This window comes from Acanthopagrus latus, chromosome 1 (genome assembly GCF_904848185.1).
Source record: "Acanthopagrus latus isolate v.2019 chromosome 1, fAcaLat1.1, whole genome shotgun sequence".
NCBI lineage: Eukaryota > Metazoa > Chordata > Actinopteri > Spariformes > Sparidae > Acanthopagrus > Acanthopagrus latus.
Window position 1 is genome coordinate 22,371,755 of NC_051039.1, and position 22,190 is coordinate 22,393,944.

The 22,190-nt window shown below is 40.6% G+C and overlaps 3 protein-coding genes across 5 annotated transcripts in view; 1 reads left to right on the forward strand and 2 right to left on the reverse strand.

Moving 5' to 3' along the window:
• Positions 1-8,795, reverse strand: part of prkacab (protein kinase, cAMP-dependent, catalytic, alpha, genome duplicate b) — a 24,418-nt gene extending 15,623 nt beyond the window's left edge. For 2 of the 3 annotated variants that reach the window (XM_037096215.1, XM_037096223.1), the window contains exons 1-4: positions 7,956-8,795; positions 5,117-5,178; positions 2,872-3,000; positions 1,139-1,237 (exon numbers count right to left, since the gene is read on the reverse strand). In XM_037096215.1, the coding sequence (XP_036952110.1) occupies positions 1,139-1,237; positions 2,872-3,000; positions 5,117-5,178; positions 7,956-8,001 (336 nt within the window). In that variant the 5' untranslated portion in view covers positions 8,002-8,795. The remainder of the gene's footprint in view (positions 1-1,138; positions 1,238-2,871; positions 3,001-5,116; positions 5,179-7,955) is intronic. The other variant, XM_037096204.1, reaches the window with a different exon arrangement.
• A 1,583-nt stretch (positions 8,796-10,378) lies between these two features.
• asf1bb (anti-silencing function 1Bb histone chaperone) lies at positions 10,379-15,159 on the reverse strand. The gene is made up of 4 exons (XM_037100988.1): positions 14,774-15,159; positions 13,135-13,250; positions 12,771-12,947; positions 10,379-11,417 (listed from the first exon to the last, which is right to left on the reverse strand). The coding sequence occupies exons 1-4, from the start codon at positions 14,880-14,882 to the stop codon at positions 11,220-11,222; spliced, it is 600 nt and encodes a 199-aa protein (XP_036956883.1). The 5' UTR covers positions 14,883-15,159; the 3' UTR covers positions 10,379-11,219.
• A 1,581-nt stretch (positions 15,160-16,740) lies between these two features.
• Positions 16,741-22,190, forward strand: part of LOC119021043 (complement C3-like) — a 33,951-nt gene continuing 28,501 nt past the window's right edge. Inside the window, exons 1-5 of the mRNA XM_037100975.1 lie at positions 16,741-16,868; positions 18,422-18,614; positions 18,741-18,903; positions 20,083-20,177; positions 20,288-20,376. Of these exons, the coding sequence (XP_036956870.1) occupies positions 16,792-16,868; positions 18,422-18,614; positions 18,741-18,903; positions 20,083-20,177; positions 20,288-20,376 (617 nt within the window). The 5' untranslated portion in view covers positions 16,741-16,791. The remainder of the gene's footprint in view (positions 16,869-18,421; positions 18,615-18,740; positions 18,904-20,082; positions 20,178-20,287; positions 20,377-22,190) is intronic.

Below are 22,190 nucleotides of genomic sequence, written 5' to 3' on the forward strand. Positions count from 1 at the left end.
AAATGAGTTGTTGATTTTAAGAGACCTGTCTTATTTTCACTTTTATCATTCTTTGATAAAGTAAAAGTATCTCTTAATCATGTACTCGATCAATGAGTGGAATAACTGGAAGAATACTGCTGGCTTTTTAACATAAAAGAGGATTCCATTCTTAACCTGCTCCTCTGCTACCACCTACAAATACGACTTTTTGTCGAACACATCCAACTAAGCTGAGTTGATATGTGCTGGTTGTTGACTCTGTTATCTGTGTGCAGGACAAGACACGTGGACAGTAATATTCTGTTAATAGGTTTATTTGAGGCATCAAGGATATTCAGTCCCTGAGCTTCCTAGGAGCATCTAAACAGCTTAACCTGAATAAGGCTTTAATTGGAGCACGGCCATGGGTTTGGTTAGTCTGTACAAGTGCCACTAACAAAGCTGAGTGGGGGAATCTGGAGACAGTCAACCCGTTTTGAAGGGGTGTCATCTGTATAGAGAGTGATCTACCAAAGACTGAAGCGATAATAAGGATGAGAGAGATACATTGTCAGATTATTCAATCAGTAATTACCTTAGTAACTTTAGTTAGACTAAAAGAAATGGGAGCCATTTTTTATATAAATGAACAAGAGGCCAGTCTTGTGATGATAATGGGTATTGTTGAGGATTACTATGAATACTATACTACTACTACTATACTACTATAATTACCTTAATTTCCTTTATCTTTTAAAAACTTTATGTTGAACCAAAGTTACAAAGGTTTAAACTTCACATCCAGTGTATGCATCCCAAGTTGAAAAACAGTTGTCACCTATCACATTACCTTATATAAACATAAATTGAAACTCTTCTGTAGAGTCTTCAGCAGAACATAGTCCAAAGATACTGCTCCAATTAAAGATTATGATAGGGAATGTGATAGAATTCAATTACATAAACAGGTTATGCTTGAATAGATCTAGTTCAAGTGTAGTGATATATAGAGAAAGAAAAATAGTAACTTAAAAGCTGATATGAGAGACGGACAGCAAGAGCGGATGGAGGAAGTCTATCCAGTCACTCACTGTTGACACACAACCACACACAGGCTTGTATACACACACATACACACACACACGCACGCACACACACAATCTAAAAGTCTCCGTACCTTGAATGAGTACTCTAACCGCACCAGAAAAGGAAAGCTGACAGCCTGAAGAATCCGCTTCTCATTCAGAGTGTGCTCTATTTGCTTGAGCTTCACCACCTGAGAGGCAAAGAAAGAGAGAAAGGGAGAGCTCATGTTGTATCATCTGAATAATGACCTGTTGCAGGAATCATGTTTCAACAATAATAAACCATTGTCTTATTGGAGCAGCTTCAATGTTAACTTGTACATTTACAGTCAACAGTCCCTGGTTCAACACTTCTGGATAAAGAAATAAATCTTTGTTTGAGTAGTTTTGGCTCAGAGAAAAAAGCCACCCAAGAATGCTAAGGGGCCAAAGTATGCAGAAAGAAAAGTTTAAATTGGTCAAATATGTCCTAAAATCTGTGATTTTGGGCTATATTTACAATATTTATGATGACAAACACCTACATGTGTTTGATTCTGTTTACGTGTGTATAATAATTCATATTTATTTCAGATGAAATAACAACATTTTGTAAAAAATGCCCAAGTTAAGTTGTGTGCTTATATTCCTCAGTACTACTTAACTAACACACTACAGCTTTAAAGATAACTTGGTTGATCTTTTTTTAGGTATCAAGTGCACAATATGTAATTTCTGCCACCAGGGGTCTTGAACGAATTAACACCTGCAAACTGAATTCTGCTGTGATCAGAAGTCAATTACCTATGGGACGAGAACTCGGATATTGCCTTTTAACTTTTAGAATTAAATAGCTAGTTTTCTCTTCACTCCTGTTTATCAACCAGACTACAACAGTAATCAAGAGGTGACCTCCGTTGTTAGGTGTTTATGTACTGTAATACTGACTACTGACTGAAGCCGGCATTGAAATGCGCCTTACTTCATGCAGGAAGAGAGAGGAAAAAAGAAGAGAGAACCAGAGTCTCTTGTGAGTGCTGAGTTTTGAGCTTCGAGTTTTTTTGAGTCGACCTGAATCCAATCACACGAACAAAAACACCCTCGATGCATGCCGTTGCTTTCTTGCACAATAATCTGGCTGTGGATAATGACGAATGATCCATTGGTCAAATGTGCTTGCTGGTGGTGAACACACTTTTAAACAACCACCATTGCAGATTAAAATCCCTACTTCACTCGGGCATAAATGTTCACCAACGAGGTAATGGCTTTAATTTTACAGACATTTAGTCTCACAGACTTTCTTCCTCACTCTTCATACAGGCGACCAAATGAAACGCACTGTTACCTTGAGTAAGTCGTGAATTGTTTCTGGGTTTGAACATTGTTGGAAACATTTGGGATAATGTAATCATAAAGTAAACAACCATAATATAAGTATAAAACAACCATCAAGTCATTTTTAGACATTTTAATGCAGCATTATTACGTATCACATCTTAAATTAACTGGATTAGCCAATCATCAAAATAAATGTTTATCTATAAATATTATTATATGAGAGAGGACTAAACGGTGAAAACGCAAGCACAATTTAATTCTAGACTGGGTACCATAATGACTTGACGACATAACTGGATGTGATCTGCACAAAGACGACCTCAGTTCTACCACCTCAGTCGGGTTCAAAGAGGTCAAAGGGAAAAAAAACAAACAGTACTCAAGGCTTGTGAGCACAGTTTCCTCATTAATGACATTTCCGTATCGTATTTGACCGTCCTGTTGGACACTGTCCTTAAATGACAGGCACATTTAAACACTCTCCTGACCTCTGACCCGCACTGACCTTCTGCTTGTTGAGGATCTTCATGGCATAATGCTGTCCCGTTTCTCTGTGCCTCACCAGCATCACACGGCCAAATGAGCCTGTGCCCAGGGTTTTCAACCTCTCAAACTGCTCCAGGCAAGCAGTGTTCTGAACACAACAAACAAAAAGGGTTAGTGGATTTTTGTGAAAATAGGATGGTGAGGGTTGTGCTGCAGGGAGGTGATTGTGTCATATGTCCTTAGGAATATGTACATGTTTTTGAATAGCGAGTATGTTTATGGGATATGTGCACACCAGATATCGTAATTACAGAGTCTATAATGTATAAAGCATGTTTAATGGTAATGTGTTTATATCCTGATTGAGATCAACTTCACAAAGTTTATATAAAAAATCTGTCAAACTTTCACATGTCAAGTATACTATTTGGGCAGAGTGAATGTTGGATATATTTTGGGCGATATCAATACCTAATACATTTTAAGAAGAATATTTTTTCCAAAATTTCTATACATAAATCTGATTACAAAAAATATTGGGATGTTGTGTGAAATATGAATAAAAACAGACCATACAGACCTACAACATTTCCATTTGAATACAGTAAAAAGATACAAACTGATAAGCTTGACTTTTGCAAATTAACACTCACTTGAATATATTTATATGCCTGCAAAACCTACCAAAAAGCCGGGACAGAGGCACATTTACCACCCAGTCTATCGTCTCAGTTAGCGTTCAAGAACTACTGACAGTGATTGTTTCATTTTGGAGGTAAATGTCTTTCACATTCTTGCTTGATAAACGACTTAAGTTGCTCAACAGTGATGGGTCTTCTTTTTGATATTTTCCCCTGTCATAATGTGCATTACATTTGCACCTGCAGACTGCTTTAAACCTTCTAGCATTAATTGTACCTTTACAGATGTTAGCTCTGCTATAAGCACTAACACAACCCCATACCATCGCAGATGCTGGCTTATGAAAGTTGAACTGCTAACAATTTTGTCTTTTCCCTCTTTAAGACACGGTGTCCATGAATTTTTAACAATTTGAAATGTGGACCTGTCGCACCACAGTACACTTTATCACTTTGCATCAGTCCATCTCAGATGAGATCAGGCTCACATTAGTCTGCAGCATTTCTGGATGTTGGTGATGATGAGTCTGAACTTGCATTTGTAGAAGCAGCAGCACACTGTGTTTACTTGCTGTGGTTTTCCGAAAATGTTCCCGAGCAGTCGTTTTGGTTTTAAATGCAGTGCTGCCTATACTGGCCATTCGGTGTTGATTGCCCCTTAGGTGAAGAGATTTCTGAATCTTTTGATGAACTGCTGGATCATTTGCCAACACAGTATTTAACAAAGCAGTAAAACTCGGTTCGTACTTGTGAAAGACTGAGCCTTTTGAAGATGCTCCTTTCATAAACAATGATACTATCACCTGTTACCAATGAACCCGTTTACCTGTGGGATGTTCCAAACAGGTTTTTTGGACATTCTCCCACTTTCCCATTCTTTCGTCACCCCTGGCTGAACTTATTTGAGAGGTGTTACCGACATCAACTTCAGAATAACCTTATTTACAAAAATTATTGACGCATATGAGGTAAAATATGACACATATGGTCTTTGTTCTGGTTTCAACTGAGTATAGGTTGAAATCGATTTGCAAATCATCACCATCTGTCTTTATTTATGTTTTTACCGCGTCCCAAATCTTTTGAAAATGTTATTTCCCAAAAGCAAAAAGAAAAAAAGAAAAATACTTATAAAACAATTACATGTTGAGTGTAATGCTATACATTATATTTGAAAAATAACTCATATTAAAAAAAACATTCTAATTTGCTAGAAATCAGTAATCGAATTTGAACTAAACCATAAGACAAAGTGATCTATTTGCAAGTGATCTAAATTCACTCTTTTAAGGACAAAATTGAGTCATTACCCTAAATGTTTTAATTGCCCCTGGCTTTATTTAACCACCCACATGTATTGTACTGTACATTTACAGATGGTGGTTGCTGGTAGAACACACCAATAATAAGCTGCATATTGGATACGGAAAACAAGTGAAATTTCAATAATGACACCTGGCATTTTCAAACTGTTGTTGGAATTGCAGCCAGCATGCCACACATAAATTTGATATCTTTTGTCAAACAGATTTGTACATGTTGGTATGCACAGATGCAACAAAGCTTTTTACATCAGAGAAAATACTTAACACATTTTTGTGAGATCAACACACAAACACTAACCTGTGCAGGGTTCTCCCACTTCTTGAGAAAATCCTCTTTGGCTTTAGCAAGGAACTCCTTGACTGTGGAAGGCAAAACCAGAAGAAGAGCTTTAGTAGTGTGTGTGTGTGTGTGTGTGTGTGTGTGTGTGTGTGTGTGTGTGTGTGTGTGTGTGTGTGTGTGTGTGTGTGTGTGTGTGTGTGTGCGTGCGTGTGTGTGTGTGTGTGTGAAGAGTGAAAGAAACCTGGAAATAAAATAGTAGGAAACCTCCTACGTTTTCTGAAATCAATTGTAGGGAGCCGGTGCTTTTTGAGAAACAAAGCCCAGCTAATGCTGTTTACATCTCACTTACATTCAAGAATACTTAACACACTTTTAAATGCGTGAGTTTCCTCACTAGATCATTTTTGGACACTGACAGATACACAGCACATAGACAGAGGAAAAACTGAGAATGAGACCTTTAAGTTTCAAATGTAGGTAGTTATGCACCAGCGCAGCAAGATATGGTTACAAAAAAAAAAAAAAATCAGATTGCGATTGGTTTGACACATATTACAACTGCGATATGATTCATGAAAAATTATGTGACATCTGTTGGGGTCTTTACCAAAAAAATGTGTTTTCTCACATCTGGAGAAAAAGATTTGTCAGCCGGTTCTCCTCTGCATCAGTACAGTACAGTACTGTAGTGCCGCACATTTCACCTTAATCAAAAAATTACAGCCTCTGTCATTCGGATATTGGCTATATTGGGATTTGGATAATTGTTCAACCCTGGTTTGCACAGAGTCATATTGTTTGGGATTAAAATTTGTTGAGTCAAATCCAATCTTGAAGACAACAATTCACAACACGGATGCTACACATAAGAAGGTATGACTTGTGTGTAAGTGTTTTGAAGTTTGCGAGGATGTGATCAGTTAGTACATTTTTAAGCCCTTTAAGTCTTTACATATTGCACATTTACGATCCACTATGGAGCTTTGGGGAAGAAATTCAAATCAGAAGAGAAAGATCTTCACTGACTGATTTTTGTTATGGCTTAACAAACTAAATAAACAAGCTCTCTGTTTCCACGACTGAATGTAGTGAATAAACACACTGACCTTAAAGGACAACACAACTTTGTTTATATTTGGCAGACCCTGCCACCTTTCTAGCTTCTAACAATGTTCTGGGGACTTTATTTCATAACAGCTTGTTTATTCAGTTATGTAAAAAAAAAACAAAAGAAACAAACATATTTCTGAGTTTGTATTAAAACGTCATTGATTGTGAATTCTGAGTTTGAATACTTTGCAGGTTGGAGACGAGACTTTGAAATGTTGACAGAAAAGCTGTGTTTAAAACTGGCAGTCTGAAGTTCAGAGGAAGAGGTCATTTAACAGGCAGTGAGGGTCAAATGGAAAATGCTATTGAGCTGCATTATGGGAAATGCGAAACTCTATAGAAGCGCAAATCTACATCCCTGGAGTAGGCATTTACAGAGAAAGAAAACCAGAATAGCTGATGCAAATTTGAAAATAACCACAAAAAAGATAATCATTACAACATAGTTCACTGTCAGTACAGGTGTAAAACACAGGAGGAAGTCTAGGCTTGGCTTTAATCATTTCCTAATTCCCTCCAACTGGTCACGGGTTATTTCCTGCGAGGAAAATGCGGTTTTGATTCAGTTTAGAACTGCAAGATTAATCGACTCATCAAGTAGTTGTCCACAGTTGAACTACTTTGATAATTTGCTTCATGTATTTTAAGATAATAAAAGGACATCATCGTGAGTTTGGGGATTTTCCACCATATTCTGACATTTCATAGACCCAACAGCTTATCCGTTAGTCACAGAAATAATTCACAGATTAATCTTGTAGCCCTAGTTGAGTTCATTAAACTAGTATCCCTTCAGCAACTACTTGCACCAAAACTATGACCCCCTCAGCCTCCTAAACCATCTTCCACAAGCTGCTGAAAAGCCATGATAGGGCACAGTAGCAATGCATGGTTGCAGCTTACACACATGTTCGTCGGATGTCATCCAACACTGCCAGCCAATACCCAGACTGACTTTAGCATGAGATACACACACATGCACATTTGTATTACTCAGTGATGCCATCAAAATATTAGTCCGATCTGTATATGTCATGGTAAATGAATACACCAAGAGGCCTTGGATAGCAGCATACTCTCATCCTTCATCAGGACAGGAGCCCTCCAATGTAGCAGACACTCTCAAACCAGCTCAGCCAAACCTGCAGACTTTTCTGGGCTTACTAAACAAAACAGTGGCCACCTAGATGACATGCTGCGCACCCACACACACTTTCAGTAGCATCTCTTTCCAGAAGGAGTAGAGCAACGAGCCTAGAGTGTTTTGGGAAATATCTGACACATACATTGTTGTGATGCTGCCAGTATCTCACTTCACTGAATATGCCAGAAAGCTTGCAGTTTACAATTGCTGCTGGCTGTTCTGCAGCTGATCCAGAGAGCTGGCCGTGGAAACAGCACTACATCCTGCTTCATCCTACCACTGAATCCATGGAAATCAATTTTAAACAAAATCTGAACAGCCCCTCTAAGAATCACATGAACAGCGGTTGCCTTTCCTCCAATCCACGTGTAATGCCAGATTCATCGCATCTAGGTTATTATTCGTTTGCAGCAAGGACTTGCCGTGGACGCACGGATGGATCTTAATGAAGTCTAAAGCAGGAGCAGGCCTGTAATTTACACTATATGGCTTGTTATGTAAAGCTATCCTATGCTGCCCGATCACATCGCCACCGATCATTTCATGAGGCTGTGACCGAGCAGGTGCTGCTCAGGATTGATGTGTACTGGCGACGGTACCCACCGCTTTCCATCTCGCTGCCCTTCCTGGCCGTGGGCGCGTTGCCCATGATGACAACTTGTCAACGGGCAATCCGTGGCTTTTTGGCCGCCCTGCAGCCTTCTGAAGCCGGTCTAAGCTCGATTAGGTCTGAAGGGTATTTCCTAAATCCAGCTGTAACGGTTACCAAGCGTTACCGAGCGAGGTCTTGATCCTTGATAGCCTGACAGCTGCTGATGCGGTGCCACGGCGAGACGGGGTAGTGCAGCGGGCTCACTCAGTCCACGGTCATCAACAACCAGCCAGCGATATCGAGCTTAAATCCACGGGGAGCTGTCGTTGTGGTGTCTCGGTCCTTGGGGCTTCACTGGACTCTCAGGCCGACCTCGGCGCCGTTGGCCTGAACACGGAGGATCCAGTCTTCTCCTGTCCCTCCTTGCAGCCCCCTCCGAGCGAGGCCCCCCGGCTCCCCACCTCTCCCCCAGCCCAAGAAACGCTGATACCGACGGCGGGGATGCAATAACCCCAACTGAAAGCCTGTCGCCCCTCGTTACCGAACCCAGCTTTAAAAATTAAACCTCGGCGAGGTCCGGCAACGACGGGAATTCGCCCAAATCAACATTGGCCCCCTGTAGCCTCGGAGACGAGCGAGATGACGGAACTACAGCCGAGCGAACGTCCCGCCTACTCACCAGTACCGGGTTGATTGACAGCCGGGTCCGAGCTACGGATTGGCTACCTGTTGACGGCGCTGTCGCACGGGGCGCTATGATTCGCTGTTTGCCGTCCATCAAATGAGGCAGAGTCCCGCCGCCCTACAAAAAGCAAGCGAGGGGAACGTCACCGATTATTTTCCTCCCGACGACGTACGCGCCCACCTTCCCCGGTTTCTCTCCTCCATTGGCTTGGCGCGGCCGAACCGTGGGAATCTCGGCAAATGCAAGGGCATCTATTGGCTGTCAGCAGCGGTTGACAAGAATGCCCCCCCCCTCCAAAATCGTCTCAAAAAAAGGGGGAAAAAAAACCCTCCCTCACCACCCCCGCCGCCAAGCGACTGATACACGTTTGGCTGAGTGACGTCAACCGCGAGCTATTTTTAGAAATGTTGGTCAGAATTTAACGCACGCGCGGCGCGGTCTGGCTGGCAGGACTTCTAAACAGATCGCAGACGGCCGAGCGTCGAGGGAAGAGTTTATGTGGTGGGGAATGAATCAGAGAGAAAGAAAAGACAATCTATTTTACAGTCGGATTATGGATGAAAACAAGCAGCGTCACATTCTGTCTCGTGCTCGGCTCGAGCATCTCTGTCACCCTCGCCCCACATCTGGTGTCACCTACAGGGCGAGGGGCCGCAGATGCTCAAAGGGCCCCCTCATAATTTTAATGATGATTTGAAAATGTTTGAGCTTGTGTTGGTGAAACATCTAGAATTCAGAAAAGGAGCCTAAAATGTGAGAGCACAGCAGGTACTAGAGGATCTGACACCTTCAAATAATGTCTCTAAAGGGACCACAGCCACAAAGTTTCTACTGCTGTCTATATTTGAATTTTGGCCCTATATTTATGTGAAATCCTGACCTAATGTTGTGACGTGGGCATGGCTCAGACATGGAGGATGTCCTCATGCTATTTCTCCAGCCCATGTCGATTTCAAAACAACAATCTTTGGCCACAACCAATTTTCTTTTCGTTGTCAGTTAATTTCAGAATTAAACATACAGTGCGTGAAGTGTGTCAAGGTACCAAGGCTGACATCTTGTCTTACAATCGCTTCCATATTCAGTCAGCTCGGTGGAATTTTATAATCCTCAGTGAGACTAAAACCAAAGACTATTCTTCTGCAGTGATTTAACAACAGAGAGAGAGAGAAAATCTTCACAACTGGGAAGCTTTAAGCTTCTCATCTTGTTGTACTCAGCTGTCCATATCATTTTGAATACTGTGTTGTCCATCAAATTCTACATGCAGCTATTAGAGGGCAGGGCAGGGGATGCAACAAACGTATTTTAATGCAAAATATGGGAACACACAGTTAAAAACAAGCCTTTTCTTTAACCCGGCCTGTTCTACCCTCAAATTTCAGTCTTTCTAAACAGTGCAGACATGCGAGAAGCAGACACTGGTAACAGATGGACAGACGGAGCAGTCAGTCCCCCTCAACTACGAAGAGATAGCAGACAGTCCCCCCCGCCTCCCTCTTGGTGCTCCAGTTACCTAGCAACGTGAGGCTAGAGTGAAAATGGCGGAGCGATACTGCTGCATTTTATGAATGAAACTGGAAAAAAGAAAGGAGCCAGAGCGGGGAGGGGAGGGGAGGGGGAAGAGTGGGCCGATGCACGAGCACGCACAAACACACGTGCCGAGTCTCTCTGCTCTTGCTGCGCTGCCTCTCTCAGTAGTCGAGGTGGGAAGCAGTGAAGATGTGGTGATCACCAGAAAGCAGCACAAAAGGTCCACAAAACAAACTTTATTAACCCCATCGCTGCTGTTACAAACACCGAGGCAGAGTATATATATAGTACAAAAAAAGAAAACATGTCTTCTTATCCTGAAGATGAAATAAGCGCTGGGAAAACATTATTTACAGTATGGTTACATCATCCAAGCAACTTGACTGCAGTATGGCACCTGTGTCTCCTTAACCCACTAGTTTTGAGCATAATTAAAGACACATCCGATGTAACATTTTTATGAACATAAGAACCGAGAAGTAAAATGTCCCCCTGAACATCCGAACATTGGCCACATTTCAATCCAATTGTTTTCCTCTGGTTCTCCCAATGCTGCAGATCTATATCAAAATGAGACAACCTTTCAGAAGAATGACATTATTTACAGTAAGTGGCTAGCGCTAAATCTATTCTGACAGAGTATTTATTAAGTACTGCCCATAGCTTTGATCTGCGCTCAAGGGGACAAAATAACCAGCAGGTAACGGGTACCCAACAAGTGTGACTTGCACATCTCAGGGCTATGAGGATATGGTGGTCTCATGTTAAGCTCTTCCCACCTGGTGACTGAAACTTTCTCCAGCTCACCTTTGACATCAGACGAGACAGCGATACAGAAAAATAAGGCAAGGTTGGTTGTGCAGATCAGAGTGTGTGTGTTTTGAAAGAAAAATATAGAAAAAAAATATATTGAAAAATAATATCCCTGCTTCCTGTTGATGTCCAAGTTACGTAGGTGCGTCCATTGCCTCCTCGTCCAACCAGTGTTTGTGATGATGGCGAGTGTGCAGGTACAGATAAGAAGAGCTTCCTGTCCGTCAGCTTAATCTGAGGATTATTACATGAAGTCCATGGAGTTGTCCGGCATCAATCCAAGCGGTGGCATCTTCCCGGGTATACAGGACGGAGGGAGCATGCCACTGACGTTGGGTGATGGGTCAACGTTCTCGCAGTCCTCCATCTTGTCTGCCAAGCCCTCCCAGTTGATATGGAAGCGGGTGACACGAGGGTTGGAGGCCAAAATATTCCTCTGGAGCTGAGGGAAAGAGATAAAACACTTGTAAAGGGTCAGCATTATGGTTTGCGAAGAATGGTCCAAATGAAAGCAGTGGGCTGAGGTATTCTGACTTTTTGTGCCAAAATATGGATCAATTTCCATAATGGGTTCTATATGGGCCCCAAGCCAAAACTGAGGCGATGACCTTGATGGCATCACATGGATTATCTTCTCAGTAGGGCTGCCCTCGACCAAAGATTTTCTTGGTCGACCAGTGGTCGTCATTTAGAGCGATTAGTCGATTAATCGACGCATATACAGGGTTCTCCCCAGACGATGGAACAATGGCGCTGCTATACTCATTTTCAATGTTAGGTGTTTTATAGTGGGTGTTTGTGGGCTGCCGCGGTCTTCTCGCAAAAAAAGCTTCTCAGATTGATAAAGCTTCTCTAAAGTTTTTGTTATCATTAGATGAGACTTTTTTATTAGAGATATATATTGTGTATCACACCATCAGTGTGTTAAATTAGTGCAGTTCCCTTTAATTGTGGGGACGTCTTCATATTGCTGATTTTGTCTAACCAGCAGTTAAAACTCAAAGACTCTCATCTACTGTCATAAATCAGTCGATTACTCAAATTACTGACTAATTGTTACAGCCCTACATAGTGATTAAAAACCGAATCCGTCTCAGGTGAATACCTAAGGCTACTTTTCCATGCACATACACACACACACATAGAGCCTATTCTAAAAGTCATTTGCACTTACAAGATGGCTTCTGTTCCACTGGTTTAAACTTATTTATCAGGCTTTTCAAAAAGCTGTATTTTCATCTGGTTTAATCAAAGTTTTGTAAGCATTCAAAAACTTTAGCTCCAATGCTGCTCTGACCAGGCCTTCTGTTTAACCCACTTTTTATCTTTGTTAAATTGGCATACTGCTCAAGGCTAGCTTTAAAAAATAAGCAAAAACCTCAGAGGCATATTAAACTATTTAGATTGAAACAACGACTAGCTTAACAGTTTCCAACAACTGGTTAAAAATGTTCTCTGTTGATTTTTAAGACTATATAATTAGAGTAACAGGGAAAAGATCAAGTCTCCTTATTACTGATTAATCAAGGAATGATAAAATGTACGTACATAGCCACTGAACCGATGCCTACTTTAAAGTGAGGAAAAACATTGCATGTTATGTCTTTCTTGATGTTAACATTGCCTGTAACTTCAATTTCAGGGCAGCAGAGGGCAGTAGAAACCCGTTTATGTAATTAAACAAATCCTTCTCACAAGCATGGCCCATGGACTGTACCAGGTGTCTCAGCTAAAACCCCTGCACCTCAATCCCTGACAGAAATATATGACTGTCATCTGTGATTGTGTGTGTTACCTGAGTGTAGTCTGGTTTGAGAGGTGGATTTTCTCTTAGTTCAGGGTCTGTGTATTCATTGTTGACATAGTAGCCAATGCGGATGAACTCCTGTCCACGGTAGGTGCAGGTTATGAGGACTACAGTCACTCCTACAGCATCACTCTCTGGAATCAGTCCCGTGTTTGGAGCATCAGCCTGTCACAGGAACATAAATCACATCAAGATTAAGCACAGTAATCTTTCCAGTGATACAGCACTGAGAAAAGTAAGGAGCTGGATTGAGATTAATTACATTCACCCACATTTCTTTGATTTGTATTTTATAGTAGTTGATGGGGTCTGTGATCCAGCTGCATTTTGAAACAGCAGGAGTGGTACTTACCTGAAACACAAACATGTGTCTGCCAGCCGGTACCGGGCCAACTAGGACAGAGTCCAGAACCTGGTCGTATTCCTCGCTCTCAGCCGAACCCACATAGATGATCTTCCACTCCAGATCTGACATAAAAAACAATCATGGGAGTTACAGACAGAATTCTGTTTGCAAATGATATGAGTTATACTCAGGTGATGATGTTGATGAATGAGGAGTAGCTCCATCTATCGACACTGCGCTGGGAGATACTATGTACATAAACTGGTGTTGCATAATGGAATTGGTATCGGCAGATATTCTGAGTTTAGGTAGCACGACAGGTAAATGTCAAATCAATTAAGAGGAACAGAATTTCATTTCAAGCGCAATGTGGTGCCCCTGTTTGCAGTAATAGCAGATTCATTCACAGGTGATTGATGGTGATGCCCTATAATTTCCTCACCAGTATTGGCTGCTTTTTCTGCAAAAATGCAAGTATGAAACAGCTTCTCAGAAGTGGCTGAAATTAGGGCTGGGGGGGATATGGCCTTAAAGTAATACTGTATACATTATGATGCATGATTTACATCTTGATAATCTAAAATCTCCTCAAAGGGACTTTAGATATTCTTGGATTTAGGGACAAGATCGGATATCACAATGTTTCTGACCAAATGACTTAATATCATTAATGCAGGGATGACTACTGGTGCTTTGAGAAAAATATCATCAAAATGAGAATTTTGCCAACTAATCATCAGTAATGTGGGTGTATTGACTAAGTGGGTAAAGACAAGTACTCGAAAAAGCAGAACAGTCACACACACACACACACACACACACACAAAAAAATCACTTTACTGTCATACAGCCTTTAAAACCAGGACAAGACATAGCGTAATATCATGATAACCATATTATATCAATACCTATCTATACCTGAAATATAAACACGTAACACTTGAATAATTAGTTAAGTTGTAGCAATTTGGCTGTTGTATTAAGTGACATCAAAAAACAGATCATGAAAATTAAAGTGATCTAATATCTACATCAAATATAATAAAAGACTGGTTGATATTGCTTCATGAGTTGACGATTAATGGAAGTATGTGCTCTCTAGACAATAGTTTAATGCGACGTCCTAAGCCATCAATAAAGAAAAAAAAATGTCATCATTAACTAAACAAGCCCTACAATCAATAGGCAGATGCCATTTAATCGTTTCACCGTGTTGCTGTCACCGCTCCATGCGTTCCCAGCTTTCAAGCAACTGCTTCCCCGTTGTCTTTCCCCGCAGTTCGCGGCAACTCTCGAGCTTGTCTGTTACTACAGCAACGCACGCCGATTAACCAATCGGCTTCTCGGAAAAAGCTCCATGGAACGAACCAGATCCAATCGCTGCAGACTGGAGGCGGGGCTACGCGCACAAACGCGCCAGCGCCAATTTTCAACCACTTGTCAAATGAAATATCGCTAAGCAGCCCCGATGACAACTACAAGTGGCATATCTTCGAAGAAAACAGCGGGCTGGTCGATTAGTCACGACGCAGTCCACCAACCTGCGATGTATAAGTAACCAGTCACGAAGAATGCGCACAGAAAGGTAGCTGGGGTTCAACAGCTAACAATATACATACACACATACGTTCGAAACAATACCCACCTTCCGGCAAATCCTCCATGCATTCAAACGTTATTTCAAACTGGAACGGATTTCCAAACGGGCTCGGGTTGTCCAGCACAGCCACATTCAACACTTGCACCTTGGCCATAGCGTTGTCTTCTAAAGCACCGTGACCTGGAGAAACAATGAGCTTTCCTTTCTTCTTATGACCTTCTTAAGTCCAATGAGTCCCTCTTCACTTCGCTGTCGCTGTGTTTCCCGGTCGGCTCAAATGCCTCGGCGCCGTCTGTCTTCAGCACTGAAAGTTAAAGTGCGATTCTTTTATTCTCCAAGAACACCAACATGACCCGGCGGCGACTGGGCTGCAGGAAGTACGTCACCGTCACCTTCTTCTTCTGCTTCGGCTGCGGCTTCTTCTTCGGCTACTTTTTTTTTTCTTTTACTCCTTCCACTTCTTCTTCTTCTACGAGTGTTCACGGCAGCTCGCACCCTATGTGTCGCATTACTGCCATCTTCCTGAGCCCGTTAACGCCTGCATTGTCTGGGATGTCACATTTTTCCCTTCAGTCACTGTAGGGAGCTGATTCTAAAATCCTGCTCGTGGCGATCATTTCGGTTCTTTCTCGCGTACGCACCATCTGCTCAGAGGACTTGTATTTAGTATCTGTGTCTTTTGCAGTACTGTCGCACTTTATGTTTTGGTTACACTAACAGCACTCAGTAAGCCAAACTTCATGACAGAGGAGGTCAAAACTAGAAATACGTTGTCTGTTATCAAAAGTAGACAGTTATATCCTAACTGCACTTATAAGACGTAAATAGCCAACATTTGTATCTAAATGGGCAAAACCTAAACATGTTCCTTATGAGACTGTGAACAAACGCTTAAAGCGAAACTGTCGCCAAAATGCAACCTAGGCTTTTTTTTTGGTGAATGCATACGAGTCAAACCTTCATGTAAAAGCATAATTATGATGAAAGAGGCACTTTCAAGATTGACTGTATTTTCGTTTTCGCCTCAAACTCATTTTCAGTGGGAGTGCTACATGCACTTTTACACCAGCATCAAAATTGCTATTTTTAAAACAGTAAGAAGGCTCGACATAACATGAAACTTTGCTTGTAGTATCACCAGGGTCTCTGCACATGAACAGGAACATTGAGAACATTGTTTGTGCACACAGAGTTTACTAAAAAAGAAAGTTTTTGAACAACTCACCTTAGCAGTAGCTTGTTTCGCTAGCCGTCGTCATGGCAGCCGAGATCTGATGTACTCAGTTATCGACACATCTGGGCTGGGAAAAAAAAAATATGACAGATTGAGACTTACAAAATGACTCTTATTCTTACAGATGACATAACAATCAACAAATTCAAGGCAGCTGCTGAGACCAGATCATTGCACAAATGTGCCTTGAACTGGGCACAACCAAAGTTAATAATTTGTGTTAATTTTCTTTGATATTTATCATAAGCCTTTAAAGAAAAAAAAAAAATAGGTGGGACAATGTGGAAACGTATTTGCTGAATCTAATTTATTTTAAATGCCACAGCCTATATACTGCTGGTTTGGAGTCAGTAGGCCACATGACATGGAAGCTATTGACAAAAAATCATAATTTCTGCACATTAATATTCGAATAAAATAGAGGAAGCACTTAAGTACAATAAAAAAAATGGTGTGTCTCATTTCTCCAGTTTAGTAAAACTACTTCATTTAGTTCAGCATGGTTAAAATGGTGGTCTTTGGTCTTTTTCTCGTATACTATGCTTGATTACTCAGCTTTCAGTAAAATGCATATTGGTGAATTTTCCCAACTTAAAATTAAGAGAAGTTTGCTAAACTTCCAAAAAGTGCTTGGGAAGTGTTGCCTTGTTTTTTCACTTTCACAATCACAGTCACTTTGTCTATGATCATATGTGCTTATGTCAGAGATCAGTCAGTCCCACATGCTGTTGCTGATGGAATTGCAAACAAGGAGGTGCAGAAGGGGGAGGGGGGGAGTCGGTGGATAAAGGAGAGTGTGGCAGAGCAAGAGAATACAATATCAGCAGATATGGGATCAGGTCGGAGAACCCAGCTGTGGCTGCTGGCCCTTCTGGGCTGTTCTATTGTGGCTGGTGTATCTTCATCGTAAGTAGAGCTACCTTACCTTCACACACTTCTTTTTCAAAATCAAATAGAACTAAAATATTTTCAGGCCGGTTTTCTGAGGGTCATTTTGTTATTGGTGAAGCTAAAAATAGTCAGTTCTTTAGGCAAACCACTACAACGATGATAATTCTAAAAAAAACAAACTATTTTTAAATTACATTATATTTGTTTCATATTACATTTGTAATTTTTAAATAACCTACATCCATCAAGATAGTCTTGATGACCACAATGGGAATAGATCTAGAACTGTCTCGAATGTGTCGAGCAAAACACCACAAATCAGAGCATTTAGAGCCATCAATGCAAATGATGCCAATTCAGCAATATGGAACAGATTTATTGAGTGAAACTATTTCATGCTGAAATTTGTTTGATGGGACCCAAGTAACTCTAAGTCTCAATACAGAAACAGTTTAACAATATGCAATCAAACAGTTTCTTACACTTGAGTCTTTTTTTGTTTATGTTATGACAAACATTTAATTTTGATGGCAGCTATGCAGCTAGTACTTCCTTTTATGACAAACACATCATTTGTGTTTAATTACAATATGTCTAAGCAACTGAGGAAAAACTGTCATGGGAGCAGCATTAAATCCAGAGATTGTCTGCATTTGCAAATGAGTAATATGTTATTGATACATGGTAATTATTTTGTTTTACAATGAGATTAACCCAGTCCCATTTCCCCCGTGCCTTACAAAATGAGGAGCTGCATTCTAGTTTGCAGCATTTGTCACAAAAGTCAAAGTACAGTTTACTTTCAAATGATGCCAGTAAATTGGCCTACATGCTGTGTTGGGTTGAGACAGTGTAAACAGAGTATAACAGTGAGTGATGAAATGTTTTATTGATTTGGTGTGGGATCTTAGTCAAGACAAACAATACATCACTTATTGTATCTGAGGTCTCAAATGTAACAAATCCAATACTAAATGATAATTTATCTCAAAAGCCACTCACAATTATTAATGTGTGTGGTGGTTTATAGTGCTAACATTTTGGGAAAGTGTATGTTTAAAGAAAAAGGAAACTCCAGATCTCTAGATTTGTTATTGGTATCTCCTGAACCTGTGATCCTGGGAGACTTCTATCAGGTTAACACTTATTCTCATGATCTAATGCGGCATGGATAGTAATGTCATTTACCTGCAATGGTGGGCTCAGGATGTTTGCAAGCCAGGGGCAAAAAAATATATAGGGCACACACAGATAAACAGGGGGGCACCATTGTGCAGAAAGTTGTGACACATTGATGTTAAACAATGGGCACTTCACTACATTTGGTCCAGAGGACACTTTTATCTATTTGTTTTACATCTTATAGGACTCTCTAGAGGACACTTAATAATGTTTTATCCACCACAAGGGCAGTTTTACAGCAGGCTTTTCTAACATGGGGTCAATCACCCTCACAGAGTCCAACAGTGTTTGCATGTACTTTGGACAAAAGTTTCTGCCAACTGAATAAATCTTGTGTCTGTTGTTCTGTGACTGAATTCTCTGCCCATCTCGCCGCTGCTCTGCAGGAAGGTCATGTCAGCCCCCAACGTGTTGCGAGTTGGAGCCGTAGAGAACATCTTTGTGGAGTGTCAAGACTGTTCTGAGGGAGACAGGGTCGAAATCGTCGTAATGAACCATCCTACCAAAACCAAAAGGCTGGCATCCACATCTGTGGCCCTTACTAAGGCGAAGAAATTACAGGAACTCGTAGAAATTACAGTTATGTAGAGTAGCTTGCCTTTCATCACCTCATTCAAACTAACACATTTTCTACTAGAAAATGAAGACACAAATTGTCTCAAAAGAGCTTTTTTTTAACATCTATGAATCATCTCTCTGTCTCAGATCCCTGCTGCCGACTTCAATAAAGATCCCAACATCAAGCAGTATGTGTACCTGCAAGCTCAGTTCCCTGGTACAGAGCTGGAGAAAATCGTCTTAGTGACCTTCCAAGCTGGCTACATCTTCATCCAAACTGACAAGACCCTCTACACCCCCAACAGTAAAGGTGCGTCCAGTCCTCCATCACTGCTGATGAAACTCAACAACATTCCCTAATTTTCTCAAAAGGCAAACACAGTTGAATCAAAACACTCGTTAATACCATCGACTACTGTCGACATCAGCTTTCCGCTCAGGCAAATGTCCTTTTCTCTTCCCCTCCATCTTTTTTTTTGTCACTTTCTTTCTTTGAAACATACAAACAACAGTGACAGCAACATCATAAAAGTCAGACTATATAGCTGATTGGAAACACTGGAAAATCTGAAATATGGCTCATCATTTCACCACAGAGAGTCTATATCTCTGTGTTGATGCCACACAGAACTGGAGCCAGTGAAAAAGTGTCAGCAACACTTTATATGGGAGCCAGTTTCTGATATTTTACTGTATGTACTGCAGAAGAAGTGAAAGAGGAACAATGGAGTAGCCTAACAACTCTGTATTTTAGAGCAAACGAGATATAACAACAATAACAACTTGCAGATCAATTTATAGCTAATGTGTGCAGTAATTGTGTATTAAGTAGCTTGGTGGTGTAGACGTGCAAATCACATTATCACCATGTAGCCTGTTTATAGCTTAACAATAGCTTTTTACATCTAGTGACAGATGACTTTGACTTGGACGCTTCACAACTGTGCAACACAGTCACAGAACTGTTCAGGTGTGTAGCTGATTGCTCCTGTGATAGTGTTGTAATGACTACTGAGTACTCAAGGGTCAGATAATCCACATGGTGCAGGCGTTGTGGCTGGTGTGATCCCAAGACGGTCTTGAGTTTTTTGTTCCTTGTTTTTTATATCTTGTACACATACATTTTGTGAGGGAAGGCTGAACTAAAATACACAAAAAAGAAACATTAAAAGATTCTCCAATGCTCTCCCAAAGAAGTATATGTGTATATATTTAAAAAATATTCCAATATCTCCGCCTTTTCCCAAGGGAAACTCAACCAAAGTTCAGTTTACTCAGGTGCTTTTCACTGCAGGGGATGTATGACCTCATCTATTCTTTTATTCATTTAGTCCTTCATAATTTATGGTATTTTCATGGATAATGGATAAAATATGTATCTACACAAGTTAATAAACCATTCATATATTTAATTTTAAATATGATAGTGGCTATAATGTAGTATAAGCTTCTGGTCTTTCTTGTATCTCTCTCATTTTCTCTTTGGCAGTGTTTTACCGGGTTTTTGCCATGACAGCGAGCATGAAGCCAATGGAGAAGAATAATGCAACCAATGCTGATGCTTATATTGTCACTGAGATTGTGGTAAGAAAAAAATCAGCATATAAAGTTAAATCATAATTTTTGGAAAGTTTACCTGATGAATTTGTATGGCTATGGCTATCTATTGAATCTTACGTTTTTCTTATTCCTAGACCCCTGATGGCATTGCCTTATCACAGGAGGAAGTCTCTCTGAAATCAGGAATCCACTCTGGGCAACACCAGCTTGGTGAAATTGTCAGGTCAGTACCTTGTTTGTAGCTTCTTTGTTTATAGATAAGTCATTACCTACGGTGCTAAACACACAATGTTTTTTAGGGGACCATTTGTCTTTTTTGCATTAATGACAGGTGATCAAGTCAACAGTTTGTGATGGCACTGGCAGTACTGCTTAAATAATTTGGTGTTACAGCGAGAGGATTCAATTAACACTTAGCCATACAGCCCAATGTGCTACCAACAGGCAACATTATACTGAGTACCTATGGTTTCCAGCGACGAGAAAATGATGCAGGCCTGTAAACCGGACAGCTAGACTCCCCTCACATGATACCAGTTTAGATGTTTAAGAGGCCGTATTGTGCTTTATAGGTTTTTCCTATTCCTTTATTGCTTGATGCATGAGACACACAGGAGGAAGAGCAAGCAGTGACCCAATTTTCTGTTCAATGTAGTGGATGGGAAGATTTTTATGTATATTTTTTTGGGGGGGGGAAATCAACAGAACTGAAACTCCAGAGAACAGCAGGGAGAAGAACACTAAAAATGAAGGACTGACAAGCATCAGAGGTCAGAGTTAGTTGATTTTATATCATATACAATAGGGGTACTCACATACAAATCTTGACAAAGATTTTTTTCAGTGACTCAGAGGTCCATGTATTGAGGTCGGTCACGCCACATGCAATAAGTAAGGTATAATGTATAGAATAGTGGTCATTATCGGGAAAATAAGTCCCGACAGGACGAACCGGACCCCGACACAAAGCGGAGGGGTCTGATCCATCCTGAAGGGACTTATTCTGTACATTATTCCGGTTATTACATGGCAACACGAAAAAAACCTTCACACTGTGTGTCTTTTTACAATTTATTTGTTACCGTTAGTGTTTATAGTGTTTTTCAGCAGAGAAATACAGTTTGCCAAACCGATGCCGTTTCGATTCTCCCTCTTCACTGCTTTCCTCTCCTTTTCTTTTCTTGACCGGTGACGACAACTCAGCCGTTTGCCAAGACTCGAAATCATCGTATTTTCCCAAAATGTTAAAGTTAATGTGAAACTCATCCATACCAGTGGCCTAGGAGTAAGTTTTTTCCAATATGAAGTAGACTACAGATCAGCTGACGTTGCTTAGCAACTGAAGACGCTGGGGTGATAAGTGTCCGGACCAATTGCGGAGCAAAGATTTTAGAGTACAGAGTTCTACGAAGCACTTGAATCAGAGGCAAAAAGGCCACGTTCCTTGACGACGGTCAAATATGCTTAGCAGCGGTTAGTTATACGAAAATAACTGACCGCTGAACGGTCATTCAAGTGAATGCAGCATTCTATAGCATTAAGAAGAGCTGTGTAATAATACTGTTATACTCAAAACAAAATATCCTTTTCATTCAAGACAAGAAAAATACAAACTAAAATAAAATGTAATTTCCATTTTAACATAAATTAAAATACATAGATGAATATTTCCTCTTTTTGTTTGCCTTCAAACATTGTGCCCATCACTTCAGTCATGCATTATTTTATTATTTCTGCATCTGAGAACGGCTTCTTGTGCTTATCCAAAATCCTCACCACTCTAAGTGAGCACTCTGTTGCTTTTTGTTGTTGTGTCATAGATGTGACAAGAATCCTGCTTGCAGCTTAATATGACGATTTCAGTGCATTTATTTGTGTTGTGCTTACCTCTGAATTTTGAGGAAATGTCTCTTCAAAATTCCTATGCTTCGTCATATAATGCTGTTTCAAATTGGAAATCTTCATCACAGCTTTGACTGGCATATTGTAACGCCTCTTGTGAACTGTGGCGCAATGGCTCTTTGGTATTCTGTTGGT